The following is a 13,779-nucleotide window of genomic DNA, read 5'->3' as shown; positions in this document are numbered from 1 at the left end:
TTGTTTCCTTTGCTGTGCAGAAGCTTTTTATTTGAAGCTATCACACTTGTCCATTTTTGCTTTTGTTGCCTGTGCTTTTACGGTCAAATTGAAACAATTTTTGTTCAGACAAATATGAACCATTTTCCCTGTGTTTTCTTTTAGTATTTTTACAGTTTTAGATCTTAAAATTTAAAATGTTAATACATTTTGATTTGATTTTTTATATTTGGTGTAAGATAAGAATAAGATCTAATTTCTTCTTTTGCATGTGGATCTCCAGCTTTCCCAATACCATTTATGATTTGGTATTTAGATGCAATAGAATACAATAATTGCTAGCTGGATTAACAATGGCTTATGATGTTATTATTATTTTAAAAAGGAGAAAAATGCAGATTCTTATTCATGAAGTTCTTAATTACCATTATTGAGAGTAAATAACAAAGTTCACTTTCTATTTGGAATTTAGAAAATATCACAAAAAATAAATTATTAGCTTAAACTGTATATACTGGTCTGCTCCTGTAATGTGAATATATATCATTAATATGACATACATAACAGAATTTATATTCAACTGCATTGTTTTGACTGTTAAAGGAAAAAGGACTTTATCTCAATTTTCTTATTATTTCACATATTTTAATTATTCTGTATAATAAACATACATTTGGCTTATTAATATTTTTCCATATTCTTATACAGACATAATTATTTTAATACAAGAGTTGTACTTTGTCAACCAGATATAACTTGAATTTACTTAAGCGTTCTTTTTGTTTTGTTTTATTTTTGTTTTGGGGGTGTGGTTTTTTGAGATGTGGTCTTGCTCTGTCACCCAGGCTGGAGTATAGTAGTACCATCTCGGCTCACTGAAACCTCCACCTCCTGGGTTCAAGCGATTCTCCTGCCTCAGCCTCCCAAATAGCTGGGATTACAGGCACCCACCACCATGGCCAGCTAATTTTTTGGTGTTTTTAGCACAGATAGGATTTCACCATCTTGACCACGCTGGTCTTGAACTACTGGCCTCAAGTGAACTGCCCACCTCAGCCTCCCAAAGTACTGGGATTACAGACATGAGCCACCGTGCCCACTTAAGCATTATTTATTGAAGAAAAATTTCCCCTTTAAGTTACACTGCAATATGTATTCTTGTACATGAAATTGTAAGCTTTAGCATGCAATTAGAGTATTCTTTCTTCAGGTACTTTGATTTTAGAGAGACAGAACTATTAGACTTAGTAGGCATCTACTAGGGGAAGAATTTAACTGAAATAATTATAGTCATTGAAATGCCAGGGGTTTGGTCTAAGGCTTGCCTCACAGAAATCCAATCCTGAGACAATGAGTATTGACAGGAAAGAAGGTTTTAATTGGGTGCTGCAACCAAGCAGATGGGAGAGCAGTCTCAAATCCATATTCTCAAGTGACTAAAATTAGAGATTTGTATAGCAGCAAAAAAAAATGTAATTATGTGTAGGGAAAACAGGAATTAGTGAGGGGTATTAGAGAGGAGCTAGTCAACAGGAAGCAGTTGGCTGGTTTAGGCAACATGATGGGTGAGGGGGTCTGGTGTCTCACTGTCCATATGCAGTGATCTGGTAAGTTTCAGTTCTTTGAAAATGTCTGAGTGGCCTGATAGTTGGTTTCCTAAGAAAAGAACTCAGATAAGACAAATACAATTTTCTCAAGTTTTAAGACTGGGAGAGTGACTTTCTATTTTTATATAAAAATACATAAATATCAGTTCTATGTGACAATTGGGCCAGTTTCATTATGATCTTCCATCTAATATCTATTTAAAATTTAAAACATGATTTCTCTAAAGAGTGAATTTAATACTATAGTGCAATAGACTTATGAATAAAAGCTTCTTTTTTTTTTTTTACTTTTCAGGGGTACATGTACAAATTTGTTACATGAGTAAACTTGTGTCAAAGAGGTTTCTTTTACAGATTATTTTATCACCCAGGTATTAACCCTAGTACCCATTAGTTATTTTTCCTGATCCTCTCTCTCCTCCCACCCTCCATCCTCCAATAGACTACAGTGTGTATTGTTCCCCTCTATGTGTCCACATGGTCTCATGAGTTAGCTCCCACTTATAAGTGAAAGCACGTAGTATGTGGTTTTCTGTTCTTGTATTAATTTGCCAAGGATAATGGCTTTCAGCTCCATCCATGTTCCTGCAAAGGACATGATCTCGTTCTTTTTTGTGGCTGCCTAGTATTCCATGGTGTATATATATCACATTTTCTTTATCCAGTCTATCATTGATGGGCATTTAGCTGGATTCCGTTAAAAGACAGCTTATTTTAAAAAATATAGCAACCCATAAATTTTATCATTTAGCTATTAATGAAAACTGCAAATCTGGAGTTAATTAAAATACTCTTTTGTTGGTACTTATTATGAATCTTTACTTCATTGTCAAAACCTTTACATGAGTTTTGCAAGTCCCATTGAAAGACTTGCCTTAAAAACTTATAAATTTTTGCCACAGCGTGTATCACCTTCTAATGTACGTACTGTTTATTTAGGTCTTTCTCTAGTAGAATTTAAACTCCATGGAGGAAGATAATTTTGTTTTGTTCACAGATATATCCCAAGTGCCTAGAAAAGTCCCTTGTACAGAGCTTGACCAGAATAAATATCTATTACTAATCTTGGCTTGGCCTATGCTTTCTATCTTTAGTCAGTCTTCTGTTTTACTCTCACACTTTATATCTTTCCATATGTGAATTTATCTTACTTCTATATTGGTGTCACTTTCATAGGCCTTTGTTGTATGGTAGTCCCAAAAACTCCAGGCTTAACTCATCTATACAGCTACCCAGTTCCACAGGAAATAGTTTCAACTTTCTAATAGTCCTAGTATATTCTCAAGGGTATGCTTTTATTAGGCTGACTGGTTTATTTGCCCATTCCTGAGTCAGTCATTGTTTTCTGGGTTATGTGTAAAGTTGAGAAAGAGAATGCTCTTGTTATTTTGGGTGCTAATCAAAATCTGGACTGAGCATAAGCAGGATCCCTTGGAGCTTGTTAGAAATATGGGCCCTAAGGCCCTCACTCAAGACCAACAGAATCAGTTTGCATTTTAACTAGATTTTCTGGTGATGTGCCTTAGTCTGTGCCCACAGATGGAACTGGAAGAGTGGGGAAGGCAATGAAACCAGCCCCACCCAAGCTGGAAGTGAAGTGGGAGTGATTTCCCAGAGAAAATTCAAGTGCTTTTACCAGAGGACAGAATGGATGTCAGGCATGCAAAACAACAGCTATCCAATGCAATATATAGTGTGTATTAAGTAATTATTATATTCTAGTCATTGTACTAAGCATTTTCCAGGCATTAGTTATTTAGTAGTCACAATATCTTGTAAGATATTATCAGGTAGGATACCTTATGTTTCAAAAAAGGAGATAACACATCCAAAGTTTTTGTTGAGAAGGCAATGAGCAAAGTGATCTATAATATGATATCAGATAATAATAAGTGCCATGGAAAAAAATTAAGCATGATAGAGGGATAAAGACCCAGGAAGATGAGAGAAAGGGATCAATTTTGATAGTAAGGTCAGAATAAACCTGAAGAAGTAAAATTTGAGCAAAGACTTGGACCAAGTGAAGGACAACTCATGAAAGTTGCAGGGTAACACCATTACAGACAGAAAAAAGAGAAGTATAAAGCCTTGAATTGTTGAATTATGATGAATTATGAATTTGGAATGTTTGAAGAAATGTAAAGAATGAAATATGGGGCTAGAATGAAGATGTTACTGAAACACAGGGGTTCTGTCTACATCCTGCTGCTTGCTGCACCAGAAGCCAATCACCAAGACAATCAGTATTGACATGGAAGAAGGCTTTAATAGGTTGCTGCAGCCAAGGAGATGGGAAATCAGTCTCAAATTCATCTCCTCAACTGACTAAAATTAGGGGTTGATGTAGCAGGAAAAAATGTAACCATGTATGAGAAACCAGGAATTAGGGAGGGGTAAGGAAGATAAATTGATCAACAAGAAACAGGTGGTTAGGCAGTCATGACAGGTGAGGGGGTCTGGTGCCTCACTGTCCAGACGTGGTCATCTGGTAAGTTTCCGTTCCTTTATATTATCTGGTTGGTTTCCTGAGAAAGGAACTTAGATAAGACAAATGTAATTTACTCAAGTTTCAAGACCAGGAGGGCCATTCTTTCATGTTTATTAAAAAACAAAAACAAAAAAACATAAACATCACTTCTATGGGACAATTGGGCGGGTTTCAATGTGAGTATAAATGAATTCAAAAAGCTAGTCAAGAGCTATTTTCTGAAGGATCTTCAGGCAATGGTTAAGAGACATTCAATTATTCTTAGTATTATGGAAAATCACGGTACACTTTTGAGCAGGGGAGTAACATGATTTGATTTGTATTTTAAATATATTGACTAAGGAACAGGCAATAGTGAATAAAATATAGGTAGAGGAATTTAAAATGTTTCCAAGCTAGTTAGGAGACTATTGCAATGCTAGTGTAAGCAAGACATGGGAGAAGTTAGGACCAGGATGGTAACAGTAGAGTGGCTGAGGATATATTGTGAAGGAGAGCCAACAGGAATTCCTATGAGTTAAAAATGTATATGTGTGAGGGAAAGAAAATTACTTGTTTTTCCTTGAGAAAATCAGTGGATATTTGTGCTAGATGCCAAAATGAAGAACCTTGGAGATGGAGCAAGTTGGAGAATCAAATTTTTGACTTGTCAAATTTGAGATGCCTAGTATAGATCCCAATAAAATTGTTGGGTAAACAATGTGAGTAACCTACTTTGAAGAGGTTTGAATTGGAGATAACAGTTTGGGGAACAAGTAAGATTACGTATCAAACCATGGATCTGAATAATCTAATTCAGGCTCTACAGTCACTAAATCATACAGGATAAGAAAAGTCTCTCCATTTTGTAGCTGCACCCACTGGGATACAAGTCCTCTTCAGTCCCTGTGGTAAAGGAAAAGAAAGCTCTCATACTTCCTTTCCTATCTTTAAAATCAGAAGTGACATAACCCCTTTTTCTCACAGTGTATTGGCCAGGACCAGTTAGATGTCCCTGCCTAACTGCAGCGACCTGAGAAATATGGGGGAGTACATAGAGTGTTTGTGAGGACTGTTGTCTCTTGATATGTCTCACTTCTAAGAAGAAAAATATGGATGCAGAGAGAAAAAGCCATCCTCACCAAAATGTTAAGATAGCCCACAGTATTTCTTTGTGCATTTCTAAAGGTAATTTAGCATAATTATCTAGGAATAGAACAAAAGCAAGTTGCGGTGGAAATGACAAGGGGTGGCTTAGAGGTGACAGGATAAGAAGGCTTTTGCTTTATTCAATCATCTCTATAATTCTCCGCTAGCCACTTTTTGCCAAATCCTAAGTGGACAATTAATGTTTTCTCTGACCTTATGTAAAATGGTATGCAAATGAAACTTTAAATTTTCATTTCAATCAGATAACTGCTCATAAAAACCTTCTAGGACTTTATCTTTTAGAGCAGGGGTTGGCTACTATGACCCATGTGCCAAAACCAGCTCGCTGTTCCCTTTTTAAATACCCAAGATCTAATTTTAAGTAGTTGGGGAGAAGTCAAAAGAGTAATATATCATTACGTGAAAATTGTGTGAAATTCATATTTCATTGTCCATAAATAAATTTTTATTGGAAAACACATGCACAAAGAAACCCTTCTAGGAAGATATTACGGAGCCAGAACTACCAAATCTTAACATGATGAAAAAGGGAGGATGTTGGTATTAAATAAGCCACCTCAATTAAATCCACCCACCTCAAAAATGAAAACAGAACAGTAAAATTGACTGTTGAATTAAGTTCTCTGAAGATCAGTGTTTCGCCTCCCCGCCAGGCACAATGACATCTCTTTATATGATTTTGAGGATTATGTATTCAGTTATTTCAACTGCAATAATACTTAACATAATGAGAAATTCTTCTAGTGATTTACTTTGTAAATACTAAATTGTTTTAAGCCTCTTATTTTGAAGGTTGCATTCCTGATTGGAAGTTCTGAATAGAATTATTTTGAAAGCAAATATTTATCTGTTTAAAAACCTCAAAGACCTTGTTGTTTTCTATCCAAACACCAGCTAGGAAAATCAATATTTTCTCTTGGAAGGAAATGGTTTGGCTGCTTCAGGATCAGAATGCTTTCTAATAATACTATGGTATTTAATTTTGAAATCACAAAAATTCTTAAGAGCCAAGGGGGTTGGAACTAGTGAGTGATGAGTTTTGAGAGTGTTGCTGCTTTGGAAAATAGTGTCTTGGTAATGGCATTAGTTACAGACATTTAGATTGTCTAAACACTTGGTCTTATTTTAGAGAACAACTGATTGTCTTTGTTACTTGGTTGGGATAGAATATCCTAAATACTAGGCCATTTTGTGCCAGCATGTTGCATAGTGGCCTTAAGGAAGAGAGTTAAACATTGAAATATTTTCAGAATAATCTAAGAAATAATTGCTGTATTGTCACAGTTATTAGTTTTTTCAATCAAATGCCAGTTTTAATATAAGGAGCAAATCAAGTTGTCATATGTTTTTATATAAAAATTAGTAGCATTATTATTTCTGAACTAGAAAACATTCTTTTATGATTTTCAGTGGAAATATTCATTTAAATGTCAAATATTCTATTATGTGAAATAAAATTAATCATTTTTCATATATACATGTGAATATATTCCTGTTCATTTATTTGTTAGTTTCTTTACACTTACATGTTTACTAGCTTTTCAAGGACTGGGGTAGCTTAGAATAACTCAATAAATCAATAAAACATAAGTTTATGGTAACTAGATAGAAGTTCAAGAAAAAGAATACATGTGCAGTCTATTATGTGAATATTTTATATAAATTTCTCATAAAATCTACAGGTGGTGAATAAGTGACTCTAGGGAAAGTATGAATATTAACAAAAACATTGGAGCTACTAGAATTTTTTATTAAGGAGAAACAGACATATTACACAGTTCAGTTAAGCTTTATGAGATACTAAATACCAATTTACATTTAGTTAATTATTCAATCTAAGTAGTACAAGTACTTGGTGATAAATATTTACATTTGAAAAGTCATAACCAATGGGAGAAGTGTTATTTATATCTATTTAATGTACTAATTCTATGGTAGTAAAAATCCAGTGTAGTAGCAGCTGCATATGCAATTGAATTTGCTGGAATTATAAAGAAAAAAACTGAGAGCAAAGTAAATGGAGTAAAACAGTACTAAAACAAAAATAGCACAAACTGATTTGTGTTTCTCTGAAAAATTCCAGGTGTTGTCAAAGTGGATTATGGAGATGTGTCAGTCAGAAAAACACTAAGAGAAAATCTGAAGTGTAAGCCCTTTTCTTGGTACCTAGAAAACATCTATCCGGACTCCCAGATCCCAAGACGTTATTACTCACTTGGTGAGGTATGAATTATTTATTTCGGTTAAGTTATAAATATATTTTGCAAATGGAGCAATTTCTAAGGAGCTCAGTATTTTTTATGTTATGAAAAAGCTGTAAGGGAGTTTTAATTAGATCTATTTTAAGTAACTTCTCATATTTCAAGGACCATAAAGTCTTCATCATAAGGAATCATAAAAATGAGCAGAAATTTTAAGATTGAACAAAAAAATATTTTTTGTTCCAACAGTACTAAAACTTTTGGTCATTTACACTCTTAAAATTTACTGTGTACTCCAAACACCTTTTGTTCATGTGGGTTAGAACTATGATTAATATTTACTGTATTTAAATTAAAATTGAGAACTTTAAAACCCATTTTTTACTAAACATTATGTAATAAGCAATTACATGTTAATGTAAATAACATATTTTTGAAAAGTAAATATATTTTTTCCAAGCAAAATCAAGTAATTATAAGAGACTACCATTGATTACATTTTTGTAAATTGCATTTATGTCTGTACTTAATAGAAGATAGCTGGATTGTCATATGTGCTTCAGTATTCAATCTATTGCAGTACAAGGCAGTCTATTACAATAGCCTCTAGAAAACTCTTGTATACTCAGGAGAATGTGAAAGTGAAAAGTGAAAGTAATATCTTGGTACTATAACAAAAGTGGTGTTGACTTTTTAGACACTCTGAGAACCATTGATCTGCACCATTCTTTTCTACATATATATTTTATCTCAAAATACAAAAGTGACTTCATTATAACTATACAAACATATATATAATGTATGTATAAGATATTTATAATATTTTCATACATACAGATACATATATAATCCTGCATTCATCTCGTAGATTGATTATATATAATATATATAATATATTTCTATATATCATATATATATATCTCAACTGGTCAAAATAAGAATTATATTTCCTTTATGAATTATATCCTCCATATGGATAATTTTCCACTTAATAGGAATCAAAGCTACTTTAATATTGGTTGTGATTAAAGCATTTCAAGAGCAATAAATAGATGGGGCGCGGTGGCTCTCGCCTGGAATCCCAGCACGTTGGGAGGCCAAGGTAGGCGGATCACAAGGTCAGGAGATCGAGACCATCCTGGCTAACACAGTGAAACCCCGTCTCTAGTAAAAATACCAAAAAAAAAAAACAGCCGGGCGTGGTGGCGGGTGCATGTAGTCCCAGCTAGTCAAGAGGCTGAGGCAGGAGAATGGCGTGAACTCGATAGGCGGAGCTTGCAGTGAGCTGAGAGAGCACCACTGCACTCCAGCCTGGGCTACAGTGAGATTCCATCTAAAAAAAGAAAACCAATAAATAATGCACTTCGGAAATAATTATCAAGTAATCATGTTCTTAGATTTAAAATTCCATTGTTGTAGGTCATAATGGTAGACTATCTGAAAATTTATATGGCACAATCTAATACTTTTTTGGGTCATCTGCCTTAATGCTCTGTAACTTTATAAACATACCTTACTTACAATTAACTAGAAAAAAGTAAAGAAAAAATATATTTGAAGTGACTGGAGCCCTAGCTGAATCGTTTTTAATGACTGATTTATGTGCCATCTTCATGCCCTATTGTCCAAGTCTCCACTTCCTTATTAGCCATGTAAATATCTCTCTATAGAGCTTGATTTACATATATTTAACTTTAATCTGAATAACGTAGTGAAAAATTTCATGTGTAGTAACATTGATGTTACCACTTTCTAAGTGTATGACTTTAGTCACTTAGTCCTGTGCCTCAAAGTATTTTTTTTTTAATTGGACAAGGGGGTATTGTTGGTATCATTTTCAAATATGTAACATCCTCATGTTGGCACTGATCTCACAGGGATTTACATTTAATGCAGAAAACATATGACAGTGCTTTTTAAAATAGAACAGTCCTTGCATGTTAGTTATTATAAACCACTGAAGATCTCTGATAAAATATTGTAGTATCCTTATCACTTTATTGAAAATTTGTTTGAACATTGATGAACCTGACTGTATCCTCAGAAGAAAGGAAGTTTTATATTCTTATTATAAAATGTTTCTTTCACTGTCGCCAGTGGACCCAAATCATTAGTAAACATCGATTTCTTTTTCTAAAAGGAGGAATGACCAAGGGCTGTAACAGGACAGAAATGAGCAAAGAAGACTTTTGGAAATTCTCTGGGGCCACCAAGGTGACTCCTGAGAAAGACTCAGGGCTCTGTAACAGAACTAGATGTTTACTTCCAAGTTAAAAATCCAATTTTATGCTGTCCCTCACTACATCAAGGAAACCTAATTCACTTTCTAAATTGTAAAAATAAAATATAGTGTGGGCAAATTCCTTTGTACAAACTACTAATTTCCAATTAGTTATCTTCTACAATGGATCAGGTGACCATATTTTAATCTGTAGAAATACGTTATGGAAAGATTTTAAAGAGAGGAATTGAGCCTTTCGTAGTATCTAAAAGAGGCAGTATGGCGTATTGAAAACATTCCAGCCCCTGAAGCCAAGAATAGGAGGGTTCAAATCCTAGCCTTACAGTTTTCATTTCGAGTGGTGTTAAGTATCCTCTCTACTACCTCTGTCAACAGAATAAAGATAATAATACTGGGTTATAGTGATGACTGAAGACATAAAACATATAGCCCAATGCCTAGCAAGAAAAGTAGCACACCAGTAGTTACAGTTATAATTATTATAGCTACCGTTTATTGATTTCCTATGCCAACAGTTATTCTAGGTGCTTTAGATGAATTACGTAAAAATTAGAACAACTTTCATGACTTAGGTTTTATTATTGCAGGATTAGTAAGGAAACTGACACACAGAAAATTTATATGCTTGGCCTGTAGGTCACATAGCTAGTTAACTATTGAAGTTAGGAAAAATTACATGCTAGTCCAACACTAAGGCTCACTTTTTCTTATAACTAGAAGGAGAAATAGATGATTTTATTATATTTTAATCATTCAAAATGTTTTTATTAAATAAGAGCATGAAGCTGAGTGTGTTGGCATGTGCCTGTGGTCCCAGCTAGTCAGGTGGCTGAGGCAGTAGTATGATTTGAGCCAGGAGTTCAAGACCAGCTGGGTAACATAGTGAGAACCCATCTCTATTTAATACAAATAAAAAAAGAACTTGAGCTATGTCTTAGTCCCTTAGGGCTGCTATACCAAAATACCTTAGATTGGGTAATTTATAAATAATTTATTTCTCACAGTTCTGGAGATTAGGAAGTCCAAGATCAAGGTGCCAGCCAATTTAGTGTCTGGGAAAGGCTGGCTGCTTCCAGGATGGCACATTGTCACTAAGTCCTCATATGGAAAAAGAGGCAAATGATATATCATCACATGGACAAGGGGCAAGACAGCTCACTTCAACCTCTTTTATAAGGGCACTAACTCTATTCATAAGGATGAAGCCCTCATGACTTAAACACTTCCCAAAAGGCTCCACCTCTTGAATCTTATGATTCATAGTTAGACATGTTATCTCTTGGGCCACCATTCCTCTTGGCTCCGCCTCTTAATACCACTACAATGGGGATTAGATTTCAACATGAATTTTGGATAAATGCATTCAGACCATATCAAACTAAACCTTTTGTTATATGTTGAAAATGCAAAGTCAAATAAGGAAAGACCTTTACTCTTAAGCCTTTCTACCAAACTAGGGATGCGGAGGTGGGTAGGGCAAGAGAGAATCAAACAAGTAAAGAAATTCAGTAGAAGTAAAAGATGCCCTGCATGAGTTACATGATATGCTGTAACGGCTGTTTAAAAAACCTGATACATTTAAAAAATACAGTAAGTTCTGTGCTTTTTGAAGTATTAATGTACTGTAGTTTTCCACTTTAAAACTAGCCTTAAAGAAATGCAATCCAGCATCTGTTTCCATGGAAACAGAAGGACAAATTCACCAAGCACTACCTCCTAATTCAATTTTGCATGGCCATGTATGCATAATTTAAGATGGACATTTTGATAATGAGTTAGAGTTGAACTGTTAATGAACAACAGTCATTTACTTAAAGCCTTTTCCTTCTTACTGCCTGTTATTAACCTTTATTGGAAGAATGTAAAAAGATATTTTTCCTTATGTATAAGGCACTTTCTCTTAAATAATTAGAGTCCCAAAGCAATATCAAGTGTTCAAGCTACTTGTCATCAAAGCAAGAACAGTATTTCTTTGCAGTATATTCATTTGTACTTCTCACTGAATTTGAAATGAAATTGTGTGGCTTTAACAATTCATATATTTTTCACTTCAATGTTTCTCAAAGTCTATTTAATATTGCTGTGTATTGGTGAATATAAATGTTTCCTTGTCAATTTCTTTTTATAACTTTCCTTGCTGTGTAGGAATATATATAGGCAAATATGGTATTCAGTTTCTCCATTATATACCATCACCAAAGTCAATAGTTATTGATATCAGATATCTGTATCTTAATTTATTTTATGTTTGCATCTTACTCAAGCAATTGAAATATTACTTTATCCAGCCCACGAATTACATGCAGTTTCCAATGTGAAGTTAAAAGCTGTGCAATTGCTTTGAACTAAAGCCTTTAAGTAAGTTAATGAAGCATGTGTCTTTTAGACTCAGTAAGCAGATCATAATGGAATAAGGAAGTTGAGCTCTTTGCAGCATTAAATTCTCTCTTAACTAGCCCTGAAGCTTATGTAGATTTAACAGGCTGGGTTCTGATCTTGTAAATGTAAGTGTAAGACTGAAAGAAATGGCATTCTAAAATAGAATGTCTCAGCCCAAATTTTTGGGTTATGACAGGCTTTCTGAAAAAAAAAATACATTGTGAACTAAAATTGAACACAATCTGAGGGCAAATGAAGGAGATGAGGATTTCAGGAGCCAAGTGACAACTCTTGGTGCTTAAAATTTCATTTGCATGTTGCTTTGAAGATGTTTTGACATTAGTGTATGCATTTTGTATTGTGTACTTGACCTCAGAATTTCTTTTTCCTCTTGTATCCTTTAGCCATAGTAAGTAGTTAAAGTTCTTGCATATATTGTTATTGTATTCCTTAAATATTGCTGAAGGGCAAATTTAAGTAATGAAAAATAGACATCCATGCTGCTAGGCTGCAGAGATTAAGGGTAAAATCAGTTACTGCCAAATGCAGAAGCTAAAACGCTTAAACGTTTACCTTTCTGTTGGTAATCAGATCTATTTATAGATTCACAGTCTTCTTGGCCCTTTAATAGGATGACCAGCAAGAAAGCCTTATTAGGTGACTTATATAAATATGGACATTTTTCTGTTCATTTTATTTCCAAAATCTTGGGGACTCAGTAGCTAATTTTTATACCAGGATTTCTGAATATGTGTATGTTTAGGGAGAATATGTCATCCTTTATTGGATGTCTACCTTAAAATATGTTGGGCTAGGTAACTCACCTATGAACAAAGCACGCTATTTTTATTACCTGAAAATATTGTATTTTTTTAACTTCATATTTCTAATAAACTAAAATTCATTCTAATTTTATTACTTAAATGTGTATTGGTGCAAACAGCTGCAACAAACCATATGCCAGTTTGTCATGTACTGAATTCTCTCAGGATTTTGGTTGTCGCTGTTTTTGTTACCAACCAAATAAATTAAATTGTTTATTTTTCTATGTTCTTTACTTTTGGGGGGAAGGGATTTCACGTATCAGATAAGAATAATTTTTAAATCTCACAGTCATTAATCAAAGACCTTCTAAATCCAGGTCTGCATAAGTGAAGTCAATTTGAATTGTTTCAATATACAGATTTTGTTCTCATCTTTCTGATTTATTCACAATTAGATTAAACAGAAATATACTTTAAATGCATATCCACAAGAGCAATCATATTATGGAAATATTAACATTAAGCTGTGGAATTCACTGCAAATGTGCTTATTTCCATCTTTACAAAGAAAAGAGAAAACAAATGAGGTTGACATTTGTGAAACAGTGATAAAAAGTAACAACGTGCAATTGAAGAATAAGCATATGTTGGGGTAATTAAAGTAAAATAATGCTAGTTTGACAGTCTTTAGAATGGATTTAAAAGAGTTTTTAAAATGCAAAGATTGGTGGCGGGGGCGTGGGGAGTATGTATCTCTCTTTTAGAAATGGAGTTCTCATTGCTACTTGCTTTTACATTCCAGCAGAGGGAGCAAAAGCTAATGAACAAATTATATAAGTGGTAAGAACATTACCAATGATGCTGCAATGCACAGAAACATTTAGAAAGTCTTGCTGATTTCAAATATCAAAACACAAGTGGGAAAAATGCCCTGAAGTTTATGTCACTAAGAATTGTTTTCAAGCAATAA

General features: G+C 34.0%; 1 protein-coding gene across 1 annotated transcript in view; it reads left to right on the top strand.

Moving 5' to 3' along the window:
- GALNT13 (polypeptide N-acetylgalactosaminyltransferase 13) overlaps positions 1 to 13,779 on the top strand; it is a 605,545-nt gene that overhangs the window by 543,637 nt on the left and 48,129 nt on the right. The window contains exon 10 of the mRNA XM_030917104.1: positions 7,307 to 7,446. Coding sequence (XP_030772964.1) covers positions 7,307 to 7,446 — 140 coding nt within the window. The remainder of the gene's footprint in view (positions 1 to 7,306; positions 7,447 to 13,779) is intronic.

The sequence above is a fragment of the Rhinopithecus roxellana genome, chromosome 14 (assembly GCF_007565055.1).
Source record: "Rhinopithecus roxellana isolate Shanxi Qingling chromosome 14, ASM756505v1, whole genome shotgun sequence".
Taxonomy (NCBI): domain Eukaryota; kingdom Metazoa; phylum Chordata; class Mammalia; order Primates; family Cercopithecidae; genus Rhinopithecus; species Rhinopithecus roxellana.
Note: the sequence above shows the minus strand (reverse complement) of the source record. Positions and strands in the feature narration are given on the sequence as shown.